The following is a 26,081-nucleotide window of genomic DNA, read 5'->3' as shown; positions in this document are numbered from 1 at the left end:
AATAGTCAGTTTAAATTACTCCTCATTTTGATAGGGACTCCACACTCTACTTTGAGAGACAAAGTATAGACACAACATACTAAAAGGTAGTCATCCATGCAAGGAGGCTCTGTACAGTTTTATGTCTACACAACTTCATGTTAAAGTGAGGGGATTTCATTAATCTATGCAGTTTTTGGTCTACACAACTTCTTGCTAAAGTAGAGACTTTTTTGTTTTTGTTTTTTTTAATCTGTGTGTCTCAGTGTGTGCATAAACATAGATGTGTGCTCTATGTGTCAAGACTAAGCTGAGATGAAAAATAAGCTGAGACAACTATTGAGTTCTCTCCCTCCTGTGGTCTCCTCCTGCTCTCCATTTCCTCGCCCCCCACCTTTCCATTGACTGTTATCCAATTAGGTGATTCTCATTGCTTTAATCGATGGAGACATGAACAGGCACACACTGACATGCATACACACACACACACACACACACACACACATACACGTACACACACACACACACACACACACACACACACACACACACACAACTCCACCCTTTCCCTAAGTAATGTCTAGCCCCGTTACTATGGAGATGGGTGATAGGGACTGAAATGTGAATATAAGTGACATGAGCAGATCCACAATTAAGTGCCATGCTAGAGGAAGAAGGGGGGGGGGGTGTGTGTGATTTAATCTAAGCTCCTTTGTACACTCCTGAGACAACCCTGTACACACACACACAAACACACACACATACACAGTCAGTTGGTCGGTCACTCACTCACTCACTCACTCACTCACTCACTCACTCACTCACTCACTCACTCACCCCAGGGCAGAAAACACAGTTAATTTTGATAAAGAATTGAAACAAATCACTCCTTTGAATTAAAATCTCATTGGATCGCTCAGTTGTAATATAGTCTGCATTATTACACATATAGTTACTGTGAAGTGCAATATTTTATTACTCACTTCCATATAATGGTTCTATTATTTCATAGGCAAGATGGGGTTTTTAAAAAAAATAAAAAGTGGTGTTGTGCTTGTTAAATGTGATGCTTATTTCAACTAATTTAAGTTCATTGATGTGAACATGATGTTCAATAAACATGCAAGCACTACATAATAATTGCACTCTGTTAATAACATATTATATTCTAGTCAGACACCAGCCAAATTAACACCATCCCGACTCTCCTCGCTTCCTGAGACAATCTAGTCTAAGCTTCTGAGTGGACCTGTTGCTCTCTCTCTCTCACTTGTCCCTGCACTGGTTGTAAACGCTTCATATACTGTATATGTTTTTTAGAGGTTACATTCTCAGGAATCATGTAAGTTAGTAGTCGGTATTTGTATACAACATCACAATATTATTATTTATTTTATGAGCCTGGTGATCTTAGATTGATCCCAACATTGAACTTTGCCCACTATTGAGTTTGATTTACACAGAACGTGTCAAAGCAGTCCCAAGTGCTGGTTCTGTAATGCAGTACCTCTATAGATGTTAATTACACACAGATTGCGAGCACAAACTGAATGAATGTCACAGCACAAATTTCACCCGTGCTTTCATGTATGTAAATCTAACCCTTACATGATTCCTGCTGCCTTTAATGCCACCACTGACCACGTGGCTGCTAAGCTTGGCCGTCCTTTAATTACCAGTCTATTTGTTAAGATATTCATGGGTGTTTTTTGCTACCTTCAATGTTTATGCTGGCTGTAATATACAGTACAGTACATGCCTCTGGTCTTAGCTGAATCAAAACTAGTGAAAGGTGACTCTTACAAAAGGTATAACTACTTACTTTCAACAAACACTAGCAAGTCATTTTTAGGTTCAAAGGGTATCAGTCATTCTCTGTCCAATATATAAAAACAGTTTAATATGTACAATTGAAATATTTTTAATTGATATGACGTACCTCTTGTTTCTTCTTAAAAGGGCACCAAGCAAAGTGACGGAACCCACAGATATACTGAGACAAAGACAATTGATTTGCTGGCCAGGTTGCCAGTTAGACAGACAAATACACTGATAGACAGGCAGATAGGGAGACAGGCAATCAATTTATCAGCCACCTAACTACACAAGCAGACGGGCAAACACAAAGACCAGCAGGCAGACTTGGGGGGGCGATGAGTCTGGTGGTCTGTTCAGCACCAGGAAGACAGGGAAGCATTCATTGTGTCACCAACAAATTTGGACAGAACAGTCAACAGACTGAGGGAGTTGGAGGCCTGTAGGAGTCTAATCAGTCAGGAACGGAGGATGCAAAAATGAGAATCAAAGCCAGTTTGCCATTGAGAACTATGAAATACCAAGCAAAAAACAACAAAACAATCAGTTTAATCTGTTCTTGGTAAAATCTGTACTACAAATATGCTCATAAGAAAACAATTAAACTTTCTTTCTCTGAGCAGCCAACAGTTTCTAGACAGCGGTGTACCTGGCAGCTCTAAGTTGTAAATAGGTCTATATTTATGAATGTGATGTATGATTGCAGAAAAAGAAAATGCACAATCAGCAAAAAATGTAAACAAAAAATCCCAGAATTGGGGGAAAAAAAGAAGTTTGAGAAACAAGAAGTTAGAGAACAAATCTGGCTCACAGGGCAGCTTTAAGTACACAATGTAAGGACCATAAAAAGACAGTAAACAACATACACTGCAGGATTCAGGAACATGCGTTGGCTCAGTCTGTTCAGTCAAAGAGCAAGCGGAGCGGGAGCACCCTCCTGCTGTGCTGTCACATCTCCCAACTCACTGTTTTTATTATACACAATGCTGATATTATAAATAAGACACTTGAGATGCAGGCTTCTCACTGTCCTCAAAATAAAGAAGAAATAAACACATGCATTTAGCCCATGTGCACACCGAGCCCAGATAATAGAAATACTCAGGTTGGGACATCAAAGAATTACATCCTGACCGCTAAACAACACTGCAGAGCCCTTAAATCAAAGCAACAGCCATAACAAGGCTCTTAGAGATGTACACATACATGTACAGTACAAGGTCCTCTGAGATTATTCCCTGACTACAAGATATAATTATATTTTGTAGCATTCAGCCTGCATGTTTGACTGAGATGCAAACCGACTCATGAATGTGTCCTCTCTACTTTTTCCTGCAGTCTGTCAGCCAAGCATAATATAATGTTTCTTTGTGTGGTCGTGTGGTTGTGTGTGTGTGTGTATGTGTGTGTGTGTGTGTGTGTGTGTGTGTGTGTGTGTGTGTGTGTGTGTGTGTGTGTGTGTGTGTGTGTGTGTGTGTGTGTGTGTGTGTGTGTTTGTTTCAGAGCATGCATGCTGTTGATACTAAGTCCTTTGTGTTTGATTATCAGTTAATTAAATCTTTGAAGGGACACTAAGTTCTGGCATTTTTCATGTTGCCTCTTTAAATCCACTGATTTTAGTTTAACTGAAGTCAATAAAACAATTTCGCCAAGAGCACATAATGATATATTATCAGGTTTATCAGGACTTATAATACTGGATAAACAGCTGTTTTAGTCACATTTCTTATTATTAGTTCTCAATGTGTGATGGTGAATCATTTTCTGGTTCCTTACTTGTATGCCTTAATGGCAACTTCAGTGAGATGTTGTGTGCTGAAGAAGAATCTGCACATACTGCCATGAGGCAAATTTCCTTGTGCTGCAAGCATACTGCAATTCTGCGCCTTAGAACTTCAAAACGTGTACTTAAAATTAATCAAAAGCTACTCACTAACAACTGTGCTTATCTGGTCTGTTGAATGTGGTTCCAAATTATGCTTTATTGTTGTACACAAGAAAGGGTCTTCTGTATAGTTCAGAAGAAAATCTTAAGACATTTGCAGTAAATCACAGTCATGAACAGATTCATAGAAAATATTTTAAAATCAATACAGGCTGCTCTCTGAGGGTAACTGTAGTTTTTGATGTTACATCTCTTTAAAATTACATCCTTTTAGATGAAGCAAGAGCTCCACAGGAAGGAAATTAAATATGAAGAACACGAACAATGTGCTGCTGTATCTCACCATAAGCAAGTGCTGATTTTGCCTCTGTGCATGCCTTCTGTATTTAGTAAAATCCTGTTTTATTCTAAATTAATTAACTTGATGATTGCTAAAGGCAGCCAGTCATAAAGCCTTACACTAACATTGATATTTGGGCAATGATCAGTCTGCCATCCTTTTTAACTTTGTGCAAACATACTAGTTGCTCTATGAGAGGCTTGCACTCAATGCAGCATGTTTTTCCAATCATGGTTACAGGCCCATATGGACTGCAGTTGTATCAATCTACTGTATCCAAGATAGCCTGATAGTCGGTCCCCTCCTATTCGTAACAGTGCTTCTTGTATTAATACATCAATTAAGTGGTTTCTTTAAAGGTATTGTGAATGGCTGTGTTCTTTAGAAAATATTTTTTTCTACGCTGAAGAAATTTGCAAGTATGAGTCAACACTGTCATTTCAAAGGAAAACCATTATCGTTTTTTGCAAAGCTTCCTGGAAGCAGATATGTTGGGGCTTTGTTCCCATTTATAACAATGTAATTTGTAAGTACTTCATGATCACAGTTTTTACAGAGACAAAAGTGAAGTTGCAACTGAAAGCTGCTTGACCATCAGATGCACTCAGGATTTATTGTTTCTCGTTTTGGAATATGTGAAAGAAGTGAGTACTCACACTGTCCACTGATCAATTGACTTATTATCTTATCATCTTTGACCAAAAAGCACTACACAATTATGCCTTGCCTTAAGTTTATAATGCCTTCAAGTTGTGAAAAATAGACTCCATAAAGATGATTCCAACATTCATTTTGAAATGGTATATTTGACAAATAATTTCTTTTCTGAACAACTATTGCTCTTCAAGTCATTCTTTACACGGCTGTGTTATTGAGTTGGAGGAAGAAGGGGAAATAGGAACTTATTTTGTGTATGGCTGGCTGCTTGCTGCATTATGTATGATATTAAAACTGCTGTGTGTTTGTGCACCAGATCACTGTTAAATATGTGGTATCCTTTTCAATAGATGTTTCTAAATGTCCTTCTTTGAGATCTATTTGTCTTTATCCTGTGGCAACATAACTCATCAACAGAAACTTGCATCAAAACAAAACAGTATAAATTATTTTCTCAGATAGTGCAAACACACTATAAACCTGGTAAAATTTGATAAATGTATTGTGCAATTGTGTTTACTTTCTTGTTTCCCATGAATACAAAAACAAGAGCTAAAATAGCACAATGCTCTTGCAGTCCTCAAATGCACTGCTGCACTCATTCATTAAAAACAAAACTGTTTCTTGTTTGTAATGTCTAATGCTGCACTTCTACACCTGAAGGGCTTTTGATAAAGTAGTCCGATTAGTATATCAATTGAAAATTATTTGTTGTACTAGAGCACTACAAGAAGGTTACTGACCTCATAGAAAGTTCTTAAAAATCACAGTGTAGCATCAGTGTAGAGACAAGACTATTGGATGCGGTTGTAAATAAGAAACTATATTATACAACTATTTGACAGGCATGCTTTTGCATATCCAAACATATGTTCACAAGAGTAAGAAATTAGCTTTCTAGACAAGAGTACCCACTATTTGACTTGCGTGCATTAACATTACAGAGTAAATTTATAGACCAAACTGTATTTTTGTTAAATAAACTGGCTGTCAACCAACTTATCTGCTGACAAAAAGTAAACAAAGATAAGAAAGAATGAACAAAAAAACCCAAAAATCCCCATAGTCAGCTGACTGTGTGATGCAGGGCAATAAGCCGTGCAGAAAAACCTAAGGCACAATAGAGAATAGTCTGATTCCAGGCCAATTTGATGTTGAGACCATTATGCTACTGAGAAGTTTTTTACTGATACAATGATACATATTTTTTCTTGGACGTAAATATTTACAAGGTTTTTAATACAATATGTATGTATTCATAATAATAATTATAAAATGTATAAACGTATGTTGTGCACATTCTAAGCCTGCTACACTTATGTAATACACTTTTACTCAAACCATTTTTAACAAAAGAAAGATTATTCATGCTTTTGTAAAAATTCTATTGTAAAATGGGTAAGATTGCATGTATTCAGTTTTGATTAAGAATGGCATTTGGAAGTACTCAGGGTAAATGCACATTTCAAAAACTGTTGAAATGGCTGACAAACCACAGAGCTGAGCTGAAAAAGGGTTGAAAAAACATCTCAATTGTTGCATGTTTCATCAAAAGGGTAATTTGGAAACTGAAGGGATGAAGGTTGCAACAGGCCCTTTTCATTTCAATAAGTCTGAACCATGCCCAGAGGCAAACTGATTTCCTCTTTTATTTATGTCAACACAAAATACATTTGAGAAATTTGGACTTGAAACTAATACACATGTTGGGCCCTGTTGCTTCCAGGCACAAATGTTTAACTCCAAAGACATGTAGTATCATTATCCTACCTTCTTGCACAGCTTGGAAGGGATTGTTCCCATCGACAAACTCTACAGAGATGGTGATCTTCTCTGTCTCCAAGATCTCATTGTTCAAGTTGAGATCTGCAACTGCGAGGCGAAACACCTCATCATCTTTCCGTGCTGACTCGTCAAAGATGGCGCCTATCAAAAAAGGAAGAAGCAGAAAGGAAAAGAGGAAACTTTTACTCAAAACAACTGAAATACAGTTTACATTATGAGGCTAGATCCTTAAAAGGAAAGAAAAGAAAGAAAAAGAACATTTTGCTCCATGCTAGCCTTATCACCAAGAAATTGACAACAACAACTGATAATGTATAAAAAATGTGAACTGGTAAGGTTTCATGATATCCGAAGCTACACCCCTACAACATGTATCTAAAATGTATTACCAACATATTCCAGTTGATAACATGAACAAATGATCCATCATTTACATACTGCAGATGGCTTCTCATCGGTCTTGTTCATGTGATATATGTACTGATTGCCATCTGAACAGGTGACATTACAGGTGAATGTGCTTTAACCAATTATTCCTTCAAACAACAGATCATATATACACACACACACACACACACACACACACACACACACACACACACACACACACACACACACATATATATATATATATATATATATACATATGCATATATATGTGTATACTGTATATAGATACATATATGAGGACTGCAAAGCTGCAACAGTTGTGTTTTTGAAATTTGTGGGGAAAAAGCTTTTTTTATAATATGTGGAGAAACCTTTGTTCTCTTACGGTGTGCTCAGTTAAGAACTGTGGGCTGAAAGGATCTGGCCCCTCTGTTTGGACCCAGCATGAGAAAGACGGTAGAAGTGAGGGTGAAATGGGTTGACATCGCTGTTCATTGTAAGGTCAAATGCTGCCAAGGGCGCACTGACTCAGCCAAAACAGTAGCAGCACAAAGAGCAGTGGAAAAAGAAAAAACCTGACAAGTGCCAGTGTCTGTAGTGGCAGATAGTCCTGCTACGTAGTTCCCACTAGTCAATACTGAGTTGATCATTAAAATGAATGTCAACCTGCAGTGTTTAAGAGACAGAGGAAAGGCAATTTGGGGCATTGACTGGCTGGTAGAGATTTGGTCTATTACACACAATTAACTATGTGTTATCTTTCTCTGCCTTTCTTCCCTTTTAGCCTCTCATTTCAACCCAGTTCATCCCCTGAATCCATTGGGCTACTAATTGTGTAAGCCAGTGCAGTGAAGCACTACTAACTGTATTTCACTGACCAGAAAATAAGCCTCATATTGTGTGTGTGTGTGTGTGTGTGTGTGTGTGTGTGTGTGTGTGTGTGTGTGTGTGTGTGTGTGTGTGTGTGTGTGTGTGTGTGTGTGTGTGTGTGTGTGTGTGTGTGTGTGTGTGTGTGTGTGGCTAGACACAGGTTGCAAATTCCATTAATAACCAGGAAGGCTACATTGGCTGAGGGCTGTTTTGTACCAGATTTAGGAGAATGTTGCTGTAATTGGTCTTGTATAGTTCAATAAGTAGAGTCTGGTGCTAATACCGCAAAGGTTATGGTCTGAATTCCCAGAGAGGCTAATCTTACTGAAAAAAAAAATCCTGTCTTGGTAGTGTAACGTGCAGTACTTAAGAAAAATTAATCCTGAAAAAAAAAATCCCTTTAATCTGATACAGATAGGTATGCTCATTCCAAATTCCAAATTCAAAACCAACTGCTGTCTGAAGGCAACTAGAAACGGTACACTAACTGCCTTTTCATAAAAAAAAGCCTCATGAAATATGTATCCTTCAATAATTTGATTCATCAGCATTTGGCAACTGTAAATACCCTCCCACTGATTGAGTCTTGGTTGTTTTATAATCATACAGTTTAGATGAGGTGAGACAAAGGGACCAGGACAAAGTGATAAAGTGTGAAACACAAAGACTCATTAACTATTCCATTAGAGATAAATTATGAATGGGGTTCCAATCAGCTTGAAGATGACACTGCTGGAGAACAATTTGTACATATTTTAAACTAGCTCGGTGTCACAAGAGGACAATGTTGTCTTGTGTGGAAGGAGAGGAGAGGAGAGGAGAGGAGAGGAGAGGAGAGGAGAGGAGAGGAGAGGAGAGGAGAGGAGAGGAGAGGAGAGGAGAGGAGAGGAGAGGAGAGGAGAGGAGAGGAGAGGAGAGGAGAGGAGAGGAGAGGAGAGGAGAGGAGAGGAGAGGAGAGGAGAGGAGAAAAAAGAAAGGAGAGGAGAGGAGAAAAAAGAAAGGAGAGGAGCTAATGCTTTGTAGAGGAAATTAGACAAAAGGTGGAGACATTTATAACTTGTGTCAGAGCACTTGAGATTTGTGTATTTTACACTCTGGTCTGAAATATATTAACATTGGTGAAAAGAATGTATAAAACAAAATCAAAGAGTAGCAGAAAAAAAATATAGTTTTTTAATGATTTTAATCTGGGCTTCAAAGTGGGGTTGCCATAGTAACCTCAGTCATGCTTCCAGACATGTTAAACGCTGCATAGATAGAGATTGCCATACATCAATCTTGTATAAGATGTGTTGTGTTTTCTTATTTTTGAGGTCTGGTGACAACAACCACCATGACAGGATGAAAAAATTTAGTCATATTTGCCTTGATATAGCTATTTCTCAGTAATCTTTTTTCCTCTTCTCTCATCCATGATCTCTTAACCCCATACGCTTCCCTTTCTATCTTTCTGTTTGATAACTCTTGCATCTGTGCAGTGATTTATCAGCTACCTGTATGTGATTAAAAATCACACTCTTTCATCATATTCTTAAACAGACAGACGCAGAGAGAATCAGAGGTAAAAAAAAAACTGCAGATGAGTGTGATAGCAACAGGAATTGATGTGTCAATGAAACTGATTTAAATCATCCTAAAAAAAACTCAAGGTATGGATAAAAGATAATCTTAACACTTATGGGGGAACTTTTAACCTCATTTATGAACTGTGGCAATGTTGAATGTGTGTATCACAAACATATGCTGGAAAAGTTTCCATGCACCAAATTTTCTCATATGCATTTAGTTATTCTTATATAATGGAAACAAAAAAAAATCCATATATACTGAATGTGCGCGACAGGAAGAAAGTGAAGAAAGAGAGGAGAAAGAAGAATGAGTGACTGTTCCCTGCCTTTTTAGAACAACAACACTGCATACTGATTTACAAACAGACACACACACAGGTGTACATGTACGTGCACAACACAAAATGTGACAGTGAGCGCAAAGGCAAATGTCACAACATAAATCAACCAGAAAATAAAAGCACAGGATCTTGCTTTACACAGATGCCCCAAGGGCGGGCACACGTACACACACATGCACAAACGGACCCTGACACATACACACGCACACAATGTGTGGGCAGCAACACTAAATCACAGACCTATTTCCGAACCATCCCTTTCATGACAACACTATCATCAACAACCTTCATCAAATTGAATGGATGCAGCATCCAAAAGAGATCCCAAATTATTTGGTTGAGAGGTATTGATCAAATGTCTGCCAATGGTCAAGTGTTTGGTATTAATTTCCTAGTTCGTTTGCATTGATAAAGAGGCAATAAATATCTTGTTTCACTACTTACTGCCAAACAACCCCTGGGGATGGATAGAGGACGCTAAAGTTAAAAGAAAAACGAGGAGCCTGAAGTCACTAAAAGCACAAATAACTGACTTATATGTCAGGAGAATTTTACATTGTACTCATAGCAATATCAGTTTAGCATATCAGTAATGTTAGTTTTTATATATTATCTATTATTTTTATGAATGGTACTTCATTTTAATTCCTGAAAATGATCAGTAATTCATTCTCTCCCCACTTACAACTGTTTAAACGTTTTGTAAGCACCAATGCAGGAATTACGTAAAAAAGAAAAAGAGCTGCACTTACATCAAATATCTTTAGCTTTTTCCCCTTGTAATTTTAAAATTGTCAAAAGCATTACTTTCAGTCGTACAATCACCATCATATTTTCTTTGCTATTTAATTCTCATGCAAGGGATCAAAGTATCTAAACATTATTAAGCAGTTTCCAAATCAGGCAAAAAAACATGCAATAATGGAAAAAATCAAATAAGATTAAAGGACAATAATGGGCTGATGAGTTACATTTTCAATATGTGACCAAGCAGGGCTTCCTGTTTCTTATTAATTAGCTGTATTTCTGCCATGGTACTCTGAGCCATGCACTTTCTTACTTAATATTCTGATTTCCATGAGTTTAAGAAGAAGTTGACGTTGGTTTGTTTTTGTTTTTTTGGGTTTTTTTTGGTTTGAGGTTTTTTACATGTTATATCGTATATCATGCATATATAATATGCACACACAATTGTTACCTTCAGTCTTATATAATGAATACAATGTACATTATATCATAATCATATAATCACTGCTTTTGAATATGAAGATATAATATTGTTTTATAAGCTTTGATCCAGTTGGCCTAGAAATAAAAACATGGTTATATCCTTTTTAAAGTTAATTTTTAATAACTATATAAAATCAGATAATGGCATTCAGGCAGACAAAGGCACATTGTTGAACACACCAAACATAGCTCAATTTCCTTATTAAATGAACAAATTAAGATGGTACATCATCCAATGCAGAGTTATTATGTTCCCACACTCTGTAAAGACCCAGTAATTAAGCCAGCTCCTTCTCAGCATAATCATTCAGCATGAGTGAGGGAATGATTGTTAAACATTATTTCATGGTAAAAGAGGAGGGCAATGTGGGCAGAGGAGGTCATGAAAAAGACAAATGTTAAACACTTAAAACAGAATTAGTTTCTTGACACTCAATCTCACTTGACTGACAGTTCTGAGGCTGCCACCTGTTTGCTTTTTGCAAACTGTAACAGCTATGAGCTCCGCAAAATCCCTCTCCATCTGACTGTGAGTACACCTGCCTCCTTTTATTCTTATTCACTCAAACTCTTCTCTATTGTTAAAATCCCTCCCTCTCTATTTCCTTCTTCCCATCTTCACATGTATCCAGCTTCCTCTCTCTTTCAAAGAGACAACTCTAAACAGGGCACTGACAATTTCGGAAACTACCAGGAATCATTCCTCTGTCTCTCAAACAAACTCACACACCTGTTGTTGAGGTTGCAGCTGATGGCAGCAATGTGACATGAACACTGACAGACTGATAAGGATAATGACTATGGAGGAAGGAGGAACACACACACACACACACACACACACACACACACACACACACACACACACACTGGTGATATATGGCTGATTTTGACAAGGCTGGACCAAAGTGTTGCCGTCTCAATGTGATGATGAAAGCAAGGTAGCAGTGGCGCTGAGTGATGATGGTGATGAACAGGGGAGGTTATCGTCCCACGGCATTAAATGTCCTCAAACACACATTCACACACACATAAATGCGATAACACACAAACAGACTGTTATTTACAGCAGTGAGAGCTAGAAGGGAGTATGTTTTGACACTTTGGAGGACAGTTGTGTGTGTGTGTGTGTGTGTGTGTGTGTGTGTGTGTGTGTGTGTGTGTGTGTGTGTGTGTGTGTGTGTGTGCGCGCGCGCGTGTGTTTGTTCATGCATGTGTGTGAGGGAGAGAGGGAGAATAAAGAGTAGAGCAAGCAAGTAGCGTATATGGGGACAGATATGAAAACAGATCTAGTATGATATATTATATTATATTATATACTTTACAATCTGGACTGTTGATACAGTGGATATACTCAAAATACTGGATCATCCCTGATAAGCATATTATTTTCTGTGCTGCACAGTATGAATTGAATGTATGAACAGCCTGCAATCAAGTATATAATCAGTATGGTTTGTATATAATGCAAATTATATTTTAGAACATGCAGGGTTTCAAATTGTCAAGTATATGAAACCAGTTCTGTGAAGGCCAAAAGCCTTGTTAGATTGTTATCAGGGAAAAGCATGGCATACAGGTACGTATAACCTAATATACTTGAACTGCATAATATGTGTGCACAATATACCAGCAGAGGGATGCCTAAGATTCCAGTTTATCCTCTTGCGTATCGATGAAGAAATCTCCCAGGTAACCTGATTTGTACAAGACCAATCTCTCTCATTCTCCTACTTCATTCACCTTCCCCCTTCTTTTTATTCAACTTCCCTCTCCTCACTTCTTTAATTATAGCCGGGTATATTAATTTGATTCATCATTAAGGAGGAAACCAGCCAGGAGAATTTGTAGCTCAACTGATTTTACTGTTATCAGTCTATTGAATGGGTGTTATCATCACACATCTGTCACAAATATATGGGCTAGTAGGAAGGTACTGGCCAACTAGTAGGTTCAGGAGGCTGTTGTCACCCATTTATTTCAGTGAGCTATAGCAATAGGTCTGTTATCAGGCATGTGCTTTCATGTGACTGTCACGCATCTTTATGCTTAAACAAAGACAAAATATAGCTGTCATTCTCTTTATTGTCACAAAAAAATGCAATATTTTAAGATAATTTCAGCACTGAAACATTTTTATTTTGTTGAGTAACTTCACATTTTACAATCATATGCTCTTAGATGCCTTTTCTTAGCAAAGATAGTTGCAGTGGACTGGCAGCAATTTGAAATGAAATGGAGCAGCAGACAATCTAAAACAGTAGTTGAACATTTTTCCTCAGAAACTGATAGCCTTCATATTAACCTATCATATTGCTGAGTTATCAAGAACACATTCATGTTTCAAGATATCATTAAAATTTTAACTTTAACTAGGTGAGGAAAATAGGCCACTTCCAGTCAGCAGATCATCCAGTCTGCCCACTGGACTGCACCAGAATCATAAAATTAAAATAAAGGAATAAAAGCAAGGATACAATCTTGTGATTAAATGTTAAGTGATGCAGCAGTTATAGTTAAAAAATGAATAACAGACAATAAAAAACAATAGCTGCTGTGCTCCCGAGTCCCAACTGACTTGGTACAGGCACGAGATATTCCAAGTGAAATACATGACAATTTCAAAGTCATGCAGAGTGTTGAGAAAACAATGGAACATGTGTTTCCATATACACGATGTATAGATCAGGGTTGGCCATCCATAGCTGCCACCATAGCAACAACAGACAAAGAACAAAGAATCAAAGAATCTCCATAATAATTGTCAAACAAAACATCAAAAATTCACTGAACGAAGATTATGAAAATAAAATGCACATTTTTCACTAGAAATGTTATCAAAAGGCATTTTTAATGTCAAAACTATCTTAAAATATTGTCTTTTCCACTGAGAATAAAAAAGGAATAGCAGCCATCAGCAGCACTCCAGTCCTTTGTCACACTGTCACACAAAGCTTTGTCAAGGTCATTGTTATCTCTGCCATGTCTCTTCCTGTGTCATACCTCTTCCCCTCCACTTATGTAGACAGCCTGACTCTTTGTAGCGACCTACTGTAGATATCCAGGGCTTTTTTTCCTCCCACACAAATAATCATACTTTGAGTAGGTGGAGGATTTGTTTTGTGTCTCCATTCATTAGTGAGCAAGCTGAACACAATTTGGAAATAACCAATTCATCTAAGGCACGTTTAGATTCAGTCCCTGAGTGCACATGTAGCAAAGTAAAGGGCGGACAATTGACAGCACCATTTTTTTCTTTTTCTTTTTTTCTGTTCCTCTTGTCAGCTCTTGGCCTGTTTTGGCAAGGTCCAGCTCGTTTGCAAACCACAGCTGACTCAGCTCCAGGCCAGCCAGGGCTGCGTAAGATCTTAAAACAGCAGAGCTGTTGGCAGGGAGCCAGATGTTAGAGTATGTCTCAGCCTTAGCCAAGGTATAAGTAAATAATAATTGGGGTGATAGAGATGTACCTTCTAAATGAACAATGTTCTATGTATCTGTGTATACCCTTGACAGCACAATGATTGCTGCATTTGTTACCCCGCTATATTCTCCTTTATATTACACCATTAACTTCTTGCTTTGCAGCTCTGAATAATCAAGCAATACCCGTCTTTTTTCAACTTCCTTTATCCCTCATTCTCATTCCCTCTACATTTCAACCTGCCTCTTACTTTTAACCTTTTTCTTTTTCCATCTGTCTCTTCTTTTCTTCCTTTTAATATAACAACCTCACCTCATTTTCTTTGTTCTGCTGTTCTGCTTTATAGTTCTCTTCCACCTAGTCATTGTGCTCCTCCTCTGCATTGCTCCTTTGCCATGCCCTCATTCCCCTTCAACCCATTTTCCTTTTCTCTCCTCATATATCTCAACTTCCCTCACTTATACTCCGAAATTCTCTCCATCTCCTTGCTTACCTCCCTCTCTAATTTTCTACAGCCCTCTCTTCAGGCTGCTATCTACTTAAGCATCACTTTACTCACTCATCCTGCTCAATGCCCTCATCCTCTCCAACTCTGTCCTTCCTGGTTCAATGTGACACCCTGGCTGTGACATTTAATCCAAGTAAATTTGCCCTGGCTTGGAGGGCCTTGACATGCTTGAAGACATGCTGTGTGTGTGTGTGTGTGTGTGTGTGTGTGTGTGTGTGTGTGTGTGTGTGTGTGTGTGTGTGTGTGTGTGTGTGTGTGTGTGTGTGTGTGTGTGTGTGTGTGTGTGTGTGTGTGTGTGTGTGTGTGTGTGTGTGTGTGTGTGACACAGAGACAGGGGCAAGGGATGGGAGCTTTTGTGTGAATGATCCAACATTTTCTTTTAGAACCAGACAAGTGCTTTTATAGTATTATGAAAATCAACGAGGAAAGATCTATAATCCATCACAACAAGTGTGTATTGATCTTTACTTTCTTTTATGAAAGATATGTTGTAATTTTGCGGTAATGTTAAAAAGCCTTAGTACTTTGAGGGCTGTTCCCTGCTGGTACATTTATGTGCTGGTGGAAAGTGTCAACTTCTGAGGGTCAGGTGCTGAAAATGATTGGTGTAGCATGAACTATACTGTCTTGAGAATAAAACCTGAAGGGCAGGAAGCCAGCATCAAACATTATTGATATGAATAAGAATGAAGTTGAACACTAATAAAGCAGGATTTTCACACAAATGAAAGATTTCTGCGACATTACTATGCAATGATGTTGCCACTGGCAACAAGACAAAAAAATAAAATAAAAGCCAAGTAATTGTAAAATGTGGATTACCTCTCTCAATCAAGATCCATATCTGTATGTGGTGTTTTGTTTTCATATTGAACTGTAATGAATGGAGAAAATGTGGAATCCAGATAAACATGAACATTAGAGTGCAGTAAAGTTAAATATGTGCTATTGATAGTAGGTGGGGTGTTGCTCTTTCATTTGTTAAATGTGTATCAAACCATATGAGAACTGCACCCTCAAATCTGGTTTTCAAGCAAGAAGCCAGTCGTTTTTAAGCACCTTGAATCTTTAAGCTCAGTGTCCTGATTAATGCTGAACATTTGGGAGGATTTTGCCTGAAGTGCTGGTAAGAGGCTCTAGATTTGTACACATCATGAATGTCATATTATATTTCAGGAAGGAAGGATTTTGTAGGATCTCCCCTCTCATGCCCTCATGTTCCCTGCAAACTGCGTGTCTTCAGCATCTTTAGACTTTTATATTCCTTCCGTGGCCCTATTCAATCCTGTGCAATCAAATCCTATCCTCTTCTCAATTCACTATATTTATAACTCCAAAACTTCTGAACTCTCTTCCTCTTTGTTTCTTTCCATCCCCAGCTTTCTCCTCCATCACACTGCTCTCCTTCATATTTTTCTGGTATTCCATCTCACAGCCCCTCTCCTCCTCTCTCACCTTGTCATCTTTATCCTTCCATCACAATCTTGTCCTTTACCTCCTCCACACATACACAAGCACTTTTTTTCTATCCTCGAACCTCACCTGCTATCCTCTCATCCCATATCTGCCCAGCATTCCTTTCACTCCCGCCCACCTTTCTCTCATGTCTTCCTTCATCTCATCTCATCCCTTTCGTCTCCTTGCCCATAGCTCTTTTTCACCCCAGTTTGCTTTTCCCTCCTGTCTTCCTTGGCCTCTACACCCATCACAGGTTCTGGAAGGTGTTTTATTCATCATCACTGAAGCAATTCGGTAGTTAAATAGTCCTCTTTGCTGTCCTTGGTGATACTGCAGCAGCCGTGCTCCTCTGCTGCAGCTGGGTAAAGCAGCATTTTCCCTCGCACATCTACAGTAATACATGGCACACACAAGTGGACACAGACTATGCACAAGCACACTGTTGGATATATCAACAGAAATACAAATACAAATGTGCATGCGGGCACACATACACCAACACACAGGCACAAGGGTATATTTCTTTCATTAACAAGCCTGATATGGTTCTAAATAACCACTAACAGATGACCCCTGATCAATTTAGCAATACTAATGCATCATCGTTAATGCACTGAGTGTGTCTTATCTACTTCTTTCTCTTTCATTAACTGTCTTACTCATTTGCTCCTTTTTCTTTTTTTCTTTTTAAACTATCTGCCCATACACAGTAAAACAGAGTTAGTACCACTCCTGTTGTCCTCATTTTACCTCCATCACTTCTCCTCTCTCCTTCTCTCTGTCTGTGTGTGTGTGTGTGTGTGTGTGTGTGTGTGTGTGTGTGTGTGTGCTTGTGTATGTGTGTGTGTGTGTGTGTGTGTGTGTGTGTGTGTGTGTGTGTGTGTGTGTGTGTGTGTGTGTGAGTGTATCAGTGTTTTTCGCTCTCTGTAATGTATATCTTGAGCTCTCTAGCCCCCTTTAGGCCTCTCCTCAGTACTCTACTCCCATCACAGAATACCTTCTGTTCCAAACCTTCACCTACCTCACTCATATTCATTACTAATACGCATACACCATGTTCATTACCAGCAGTGAGCAGTGAGTCAGTTAAAAAGTCATAAAGAGCACACTAAAGCTCCTCCATCTGCAAACCTATTAGCAACGGGCAATCCTAGGGGTCACATAAGCAAGCCCGAATGGGTGTTCACACATGCGCTAATGCACACGCACAGATACCGTTCACGCAAAAAGAAAAAAACATGGGAAGTCAGGTGTAATAACGGGGTTCTAATGAATGCTAGTGCTACATTAGTAGATATCAAAGAAGAGACATCAGTCTCAGTAAAAACATGAGGGATGAATGGCAAAGAGGTGCTGTGTGTTGTTAGAGAGCATATACAAGGATATAATTAATAATTTATCATAATCGAAAATTCCTTCCATTTTGAGCTGTGCAAATTTGCTAGTGATTGGGTATTAAAATGATGAGGAAAAACTTTAGTACCAGTTATCTTTTTTGGGCTCTCATTTGGGATGACCAAAAAATGTTCTGCAGTATTTGAGATTTCTTTTATAATGGCCTGATGTTGATGAGTAATGAACTGTGTGTAAACCAGCAGACAGGAAAAATGCATTGCTCCCAGTGGGACTCAAGTTACCCATGACTACTTGTGAAACTGTGGTCCCAGTTTTTACAGCCTTCAAGATTCATAGCCGTCACATACTGCACACTTTCTACAGCTATAAAAAGTAAAAGTGTATATAAACACGTCTGTTGTATCATATTAGTACATTCATCAGCATAGTCAAGGAATGTATTCAGTAGGATTTAGGAGATGAATTTTTGATTATTGCAATTGTTTTTTGTTGCCACTTATAACTATGTTTATGGCACCATCCTCTTACAATTGTAAAGCAGATGAAGAACTAATCAGATCTTTTACTTAAAATAAAAATAGTGATACCATTGTATAACGCTAAAAGCCAAGCATTAAAAATGTTACATAACTAAAAGCACATGTACACAGCACTTTAATGTTGTAACTGATCAAATTTTAACCATGTTATATACTGCTGGGTGGTTTAATCTCTAGTGATGCATATTTATGTGTGTGAAATATTAATCAAGGTACTGTATCTAGAATCATTGCAATTATAATTGATACACAATATATGATTCACAGTTCAATAGAAGAAATATTTTTTATCAAGGTTGTCTTAAACAAAGGTGTGCAAAATATTTCTTATTTATTCCTCCATAAAATGTGCTACGAAGTGTTAACCACGTTACTATTTTTTACAATCAATTTTGCTTATAAATTTGAGTACAACATGCAATAAAAACTCTCTTAATGCATCTTATAAATACATAACCCAGAAAATCGAAATTACATGATGTAAATGTTCAGTTAAACAGCAAATGTCTGAATTTATTTGGACCAACACCTTTGTTGGTCACTGACACAAAGTTGCAAAGTAAATGTAGAGGCATAACAGAATGACAAGGACTGACTTTGGAATGAGTACACTATTTGAGAACATCAGTGCTGAGTCAATAAGCCCATGACAATGCTCCAGAAAATCAAACATCTAATGTTTTGTTCCAGAATTTCAAAAGCCGTTTGTACTGATCAGGGCTCCTCAGGATTGCAGGATTGTAGTTAATGAAAATCCAAACTTAAAAGATCTTCACAATTATAATTGCACAAGCAGTAATATCCCTTCTCATGTATGAAGGCACATCAGGGTAGACCAAAATATTAGAAGATGCTTTGAATGGTTTGTCTTTGTCTATAACACAGGAAACTACAGGCATGAGAGAGACACATTATATCAAGTTGGAGAGTAGCTTTCTCGTAAGAGCGATCACGCTCTGCAGCAGCGACTTCTTTCCAGGTTTTTTTTTTTTTTTTTCAGGTATTCATGCAGACACGATTGCAAGTAAAGGCGCTCACATCAGCCAGGGCCAGAAGCTGCCATACTGCCAGCCAAATAACCAGCCAGAGGAGTTCATTTAAAAGCCAGCACGTCAGCAGAACCTCTCCACACACACGCACACACAGCTCCAAGTGGCTGTTGTTTTATTCATCACTGCAGTAAGGTGGGTGGCCCTCAGAATCTAACACCCACAGAGTGGCATACATGAGCTATAGGTGGCTGGGTGCCTTTTTGAGCGTGCATGCATTTAGTTAAGTATATATGCTATTTATTTACAGTGTGTATGAGTAAGTAACTCAAAATAAACATAATTTCCTGGCATATAATATAATATGTGGGTGGATGGGTAATGTACAGTCTGTGCATGAGGATACTGTTTCCATACATTTAAATGTTCCTGTTATTTAGTGCTAGCTGTGGGTTTAACTTGAGTCTAAACGTAAGGTACTTGATCGTCATAATTACACTCAGTGAAAGCTGTCAGTAGATGAGTGGTGAGGGGGTGATTAGACATAAATCGTATGTATGTATGTATGTATGCACCCACGGAGACCCAAACACAAAATATTTAAACATGGTTTTAAGACAGACTTACATTATCTACAATGTCCAAAGAAAGTGCGTTTCCAAAGGGGTTGGAAGACAGACATACTAGACAGCCTTTACCAGCCTTATACAGGTACAACATGCAGAATGCATTGACATATTGAGCCCTACAAGAAAATAACACATGTAGAATATTTAAGGGATAACTATGTATCCATCTCTGGCTACTACAGATTTTACATTTACATATATTCATTTGGCAGATGCTTTTGTCCAAAGCTACATACAAATGCAACAATCCAAGCAACAGCAAATCAAGGAGAGGCCCTCCAGAATAAGTGCCTCAATAGTCAGTTCCACTTGACACAAGCAGGCGCATCAAGCAACATGAGAGCAAGGGGGATATATTAAGTGAGTAAGTACTCTTAGAAGAGGTAGTGATTTCAAAAACAGAGAGGGATTCTGCTGATCGAATTGAGTTTGGAAACTCGTTCTTCAACCATGGGAAAACATAGTAGAGTAGTATGGATTGAGATTTCCTGCCTTACTGTGATGATAGGACTGGTCTTCGTTCATTTTGCAGGGAGTGAGATGGCACACAAACTGGAATGAGGAAGTTCAGGCAGTTGGGTGTTGTGCTAGTGGCCACTCTGTAGGTGAGTATTAGTGACTCAAACTCAATGCAAGCAACAACAGCAAGCCAGTGAATAATAATAAAAAGTGGAGTGACAAGTGGAGCCCTTTCTGGATGGTTGAAGACCAGACATGCTGCTGCATTTTGGAGCATTTGCAGAGGTTTTGCTGTGCACGCTGGCAGCCCTGCCACAAGGGCATTAACAAGAAAAATGGTGGAATCTGGTTGTCAGCAGGGTGTTGTATATACCTACAAAACAAAAAAAATGTGCACTGACATGCAGAGTAAAGATGCTCCATCTGGAGTGAAGTTATGACATTATCAGTACAACTGGAACCACAGAATACAATTGCAGCTGTATTCAAAACAGCTTTCTTGCAAATTCAGGAAGCCATCTCATCGGAACAAAAGCAAAACCTTCAAAGAGGACTAGACTGAATAGAACAAGATATAACACTATTGTTCAACATATGTTCACATGTGATAACATACAACAATGACAAATGCATGTTCAAATGCTTGGTGTAACATGGAAATAGTAATAATTGATCAGGGTTAACCTCAAAATAGCAGTTAATAGTAGCAAAAGCTGTCAGCAACAGCAAGCAGTTAGCAAAAATATATTCACAAATTGAATACCGCAATGTGAGCTTATACTCTTATGTTTTATTGTCTTAAGATTATGTGCACTGTCTTCTCTTAAGCCTATACTGTCTTACAGCTAAGTGCATAATGTAATACTGTGTCTTCTCTGTCTCTTGTGTGAGCATGTTCCACTGCCAGTGCCCGACAGGTGTGGATAAGTTAACAAAAGCGAGCTGTGGGATTCGGCCTTCAACTTTTATTTCTCAGTAGACAGAGGTAGAGAAGGAAACCCCCTAGGGAAGAACGAAAGATAAAACTATTGTATGAGTGGATAGATGGAACATTGTGCACTGTTAAAAAGACACCTGTTAGGATGACAAATATGGGATGTTCTGTGATGAACGCCTGTATGTACAAATACCTTTACATAACTTAATGAGAGTACCTTTCAGCCTCAAGCTGTCTGATCCATTTACAAAGGCTGCTGTTGATACTGCAATAAACACTCTTAGAGACAACGAGCTGTTTGTGAATTCTCATCTTCTAAATCTTAAAAAAAAAACAACTCAAAATTCTCCCAAATTTTCAATCTGCCGATGAGGATGGGATATCGCATGTGAATAAGTAACAGATTATGGTTGAAGGAAAAAGCTCTACACAGGTAGTCTATTTGGGATTAGCTGACAAAGTCCTACTTCCGCAGATTTGGACTACATTGTAAGCGATCGTCCTAAGGGTGAGACAAGCAGTACTGGAGACACTGAGTCAGGTGGTGAGACCCTGAACGTATTTTCACAGGAAAAAGAACAAATTCACGCAGCAACCTTGTCTGGTGAGACAACTTCTCTATGAATATTATAATTTTATGATGACAAACTAATTGTTGGAGAGGAAAAGGTGGCATGTAAATCTGGACTAATGAAGGTCAGGATGGAGAAAAGGGGGTTGTTTCATGGAGGTGACAATCTATTGACAATACAGGGTAACTATGTCAAATGTTGTAGTGATGAGCCCAAAAGAAGAGAAATAGGCCTAAAGAAGAAAGACAAAAAAATAAAAACGTAGGTAAGAAATTGCGAAGAAACAACATTTACAACAATAAGAGAAAGATGTGCAGAGGAAAGCAGAGAAAAAGAAACAAAAGCCGATGGCTCGTCCAATGTAGTCTATGGAAGATGAATCCAGAAAAGCAAAGTTGTCTGTCTGCATATGGAAGATAAAGTACGGCAAAGCAAAGTGCCTGTCTGGTGGATATGTATCTGTGCATGATGTAGTGTCCATGACTTAAAAAAAAGGCAATTCTGCACATTTAAAATACAAGGCAAGGCAAGCAATTAACTGCGCTTTACTAAAACATTAGTTGGGCAATAAGTGCAAAAGAAACACATTATATGAGGACATTTAAATACAATTAAGATATATTAAAGAGTTAAGAGAAAATGATGAACAAGTTAAAGTAGAATAAGACAGATAAAATACATGAATAAAAGTTACAGTACAAGTCTGCCTTGAGTTAAGTTGCAAAAAAGAGAAGTTGAGCTGCATTCTTTGCAGCTGAGTGCCCATCTGCTGAAGACCTATGAGCGAGCAGCACAGAGAGTGCAGTAATTTAATGTGTTTAAATCATAATACACATTATATAGCCATGATATAATTGTGAAATGACATATATTGTGACAGGGGTAACTACGAGAGTAAGATAGTAAGAAAAAAGTCTAACCATGGTCATAGTGAATTTGAATTTTGAGTAAAAAGTTTGGTTTTCTGTCAGATGGGACTTTGGACCGAGACAGGAGACAAGAGAAAAGAGACTGGCTGATGTTTGAGTCGAGTCAGATAGATGAATGCGTTGCTGATTCAGTCTGTTTGCAGTGTTTGCCAGATGTTTTCTTTCCTTCATAAGTGTGTCTCCCTTCGTGCCGGAAGTTGAAATGGCTGGTTTAGTTGAAAGCCAGACACTCAGTGGGTGGAGCTGTAGGACACATGCACACACAAATAGTGGCAGATAGCAGAGTGGTAGAATAGACTTTCCTCAGGTTTAGTTTTAAATACTGAAATTAATTAAGACACCTTTCTTTTATGATTGATGTATGGTTTTCAACAGTATATGATATATTATCATTAATTGTGATTTTAATAATAGGCAGTCTCATTGAGATTCAGATCTATTTTCAAAAAAGAGACTTGAGAACAAGAAACATTCATACAACAGAAACAGACATGAAGATTGACTGCATAATAGTGTTACATTTGGATGTCCTTTAATTCAGTCAAATGTTAAACATTAATCTTAAGTGACACTCCACTATCAAGCCTTTATTCCTAAGTGTTTGTATGACTCAGCAAGAGTAATATGGGTGCCATTTAAATGAACTGTTGTAGTTTTATGACAGTGTATTAATGTCAAACCATTTGTCTAAAGCTTTCATTTCTCTTTTGATTACTTGCTGAGGTTGTTACTCGTTTACCCAGAGCAAAACATATTGGAATTGGATTGAAAAAGCGTAGTAGTAAAATAGACTCTAAAACATTTATGTGGATGTGGAAAACTGAGGCAGACACAAAACACAGACAGTGAAGTGGACAACAAGGGGATGCAAAGAGGGGGGGGTCTACACACAGTCTTCAGCGCTCACTTTCACAGAGAGACCTGGATCTCCTCCCTGCCTCAGCTGTATGTCAGGGACACAACTCCTGACACCTGGTATCTGTGTTGACACTGATCTCCGTCACTGCCCATGCCCAGAGTTCCACAGGTGGAGATGGCCGCAGTGGGACCTGCCACACCAAACTGCATCTTCTCCACCTCCATATCGGTGGCGCTGACAGTCATGAATATATATGGAGGAACTCTGTGACAGTCTAAAAGCAACTTTCCCAGTCACCATGGGATGGGAAACAACATAAGACTGCAAACAACAGACTGGTCAAACAGTGGCTGATTATCTGGCTAGACTAGGAAAACAGTGGTGTGACGCCACCAGCTAAAGCACAGGAAGAATCTCAATATGAGCAACAATGAGGAACTGTTTCCTGAAAGGCACTGAGGAGCGAACAAATCGTCAGGTACATCGCTGTGTTGGCTGGGACCGGGGATGCCTGTCACTCATCCAAGATCATGCTATCAATGCTGAGCAGAAAGTGAGAACGTCAGAGGGAAAAGAACAGCAGAGCTAAACCCCAAAGCTCCAGCTGGCACAGCTTCAAGGACCAAACTGAGGGAGAAGCAGAGGGCATGGCAGACCCCATTGCATCACACAATGCAGGCCCTTGGGATGACAGATGCTGGAATTGTGGAGAGTCTGACCACAGGCCAAGACACTGTCCCCAGCCGAGGCGAAAAAGGGTGCCCTCTGGACCCGCACATGGTCTGACTGCCACGGTAGGTGGCACCCCCAAACACAAACACAGACACTCATACAAACATAGATAGACAAACACAATTAGTGTGAGAAGCCATTAAAACATCAGAACAAAAAAAGAGAGTAGGAAATGATAACAAAAACCCAAAGTAAGTATTGAAATGTTTTTACATGTAGCCTACAAATTATCTGCACAGATAAGAGACTGACAGTTAGGAAAAGTTTAGGTTATGCTATACAACTTGTGAAATATGAATACAGAACAGTTATCACAGAGGCAGACAAATGAAGCAAGCACACAACAACACATAAATATGAAGTGCTCAAGATGACAAAGTGGTTGTCAAGTTTGACACCTAAATTTAAATCTGCCAGGCAGCAGGTAAAACTACAACGTTTCTGGTTAACTTTTGGACCTAATATTTCTGTTATAAAGCAGGGTAATTTCCACAACCACCAACATTGAGTGGTGGGTATATTCATGCTGTGATAGCAATGAGAGGCACAGCTTAAAAAAAAAAAATCATACACCATGTAATCACCAACGATTGAGTGAGAGGAAAAAAGGGGGAGTCACCAGCCTGATACCAGAGTATCATGCTTACCAGGTCAATACGTCCAATTGGGGCGTGGCACACCACTGTACATGCACTGATGTGCCCTGCAGCCCTCAGGGCCAAAGTCAGATAACTTCAGAACTGCTTAAGCACAAAACACACAAACACACCAGCAAAAATAGGAAGTGCAAGCCATAAAGCAGACAAACTCACACTGAAATTACATTTCTTATGATCAGGATAAAAAAATGTTAGCTAGAGTGGTTCGGGAAAGACAAAGACTACTTCAAATTGAATATGAGGTTGTATAGGACAGATTTCAGAAGCTGAAACAGGAAGTGTTAGAACGACTAAGACAATTTTTTTTCTTTTATTTTCTACAAATATATGACTCAGCACAACAACAAAAAAAGATCAGAACAAAGCAGTAGGACCATAGGTTAAGCTAATATTGAAGGACAGCAATAACAAAACACATAGGCTTTTTGATGTATTACATCTGAAGGTCTATAGCGTACAGAACAGTGTGCAGTATAGTAAGAGAGGTGTACCACCTGCAATTACACGCATGCAAAACACAACAGTGGTGTTTGAAATAACAGCTGAATCTCCAGAGCTAATGGACACCAACAGCCCTCTGGGTAAAAAGCAAATATGATGTCAAACATGTTCAGTTAATTGAATTTGTTCCAAATTGAGATGACAGACCATGTAAAGATCAATATTCAATAAAACCAGAGGCTGTAGAGGGTATAACGCCAGTTTTTTGACTCACTCTTGAAAGCAGGAATTATTGCCACATGTGAAACCATACCAGTCGGGACAATCGTTTAAGCCTGTGCACCTAATGTTCCAAATCCACATACTATTACAGGTTCAATCAGACAGTAAGTGGTTTTCTGTTGTTGATTTGGCACATTTTTCAATATTCGTGTGCACACCGATTTCCAGTTCTGGTTTTGCCTCCCCCTTTAAAGGAAAGACTACCTGGACTAGATTAGCCCAAGGGTATTGTGAAAGTCTGGCAATATTCTCTGCAGTATTGAAAGAAAACCTGTCTGGGTTAAGTCTGCCAGAGGGGAGTGTTGTCTTATAATGTGATTGATGACTTAATGATGTGCTAACCAAAAGAAGAGGCCTGTAGGAATAATACAAGAAAACAGTTGCAACATATAATATAATATATAATATCAGTGTTTCCCCTATATTCAATCTGCAGAAGTGGAACACTATATTT

The 26,081-nt window shown here is 38.6% G+C and overlaps 1 protein-coding gene across 1 annotated transcript in view; it reads right to left on the bottom strand.

Moving 5' to 3' along the window:
- grid2 (glutamate receptor, ionotropic, delta 2) overlaps positions 1-26,081 on the bottom strand; it is a 535,908-nt gene that overhangs the window by 427,754 nt on the left and 82,073 nt on the right. The window contains exon 2 of the mRNA XM_062417751.1: positions 6,447-6,602. Within this exon, the coding sequence (XP_062273735.1) occupies positions 6,447-6,602 (156 nt within the window). The remainder of the gene's footprint in view (positions 1-6,446; positions 6,603-26,081) is intronic.

Source organism: Scomber scombrus, chromosome 4 (assembly GCF_963691925.1).
Source record: "Scomber scombrus chromosome 4, fScoSco1.1, whole genome shotgun sequence".
Classification (NCBI taxonomy): Eukaryota; Metazoa; Chordata; class Actinopteri; order Scombriformes; family Scombridae; genus Scomber; species Scomber scombrus.
The sequence above is the reverse complement of the archived record's forward strand: the minus strand, read 5'-3'. Positions and strand labels throughout refer to the sequence as shown.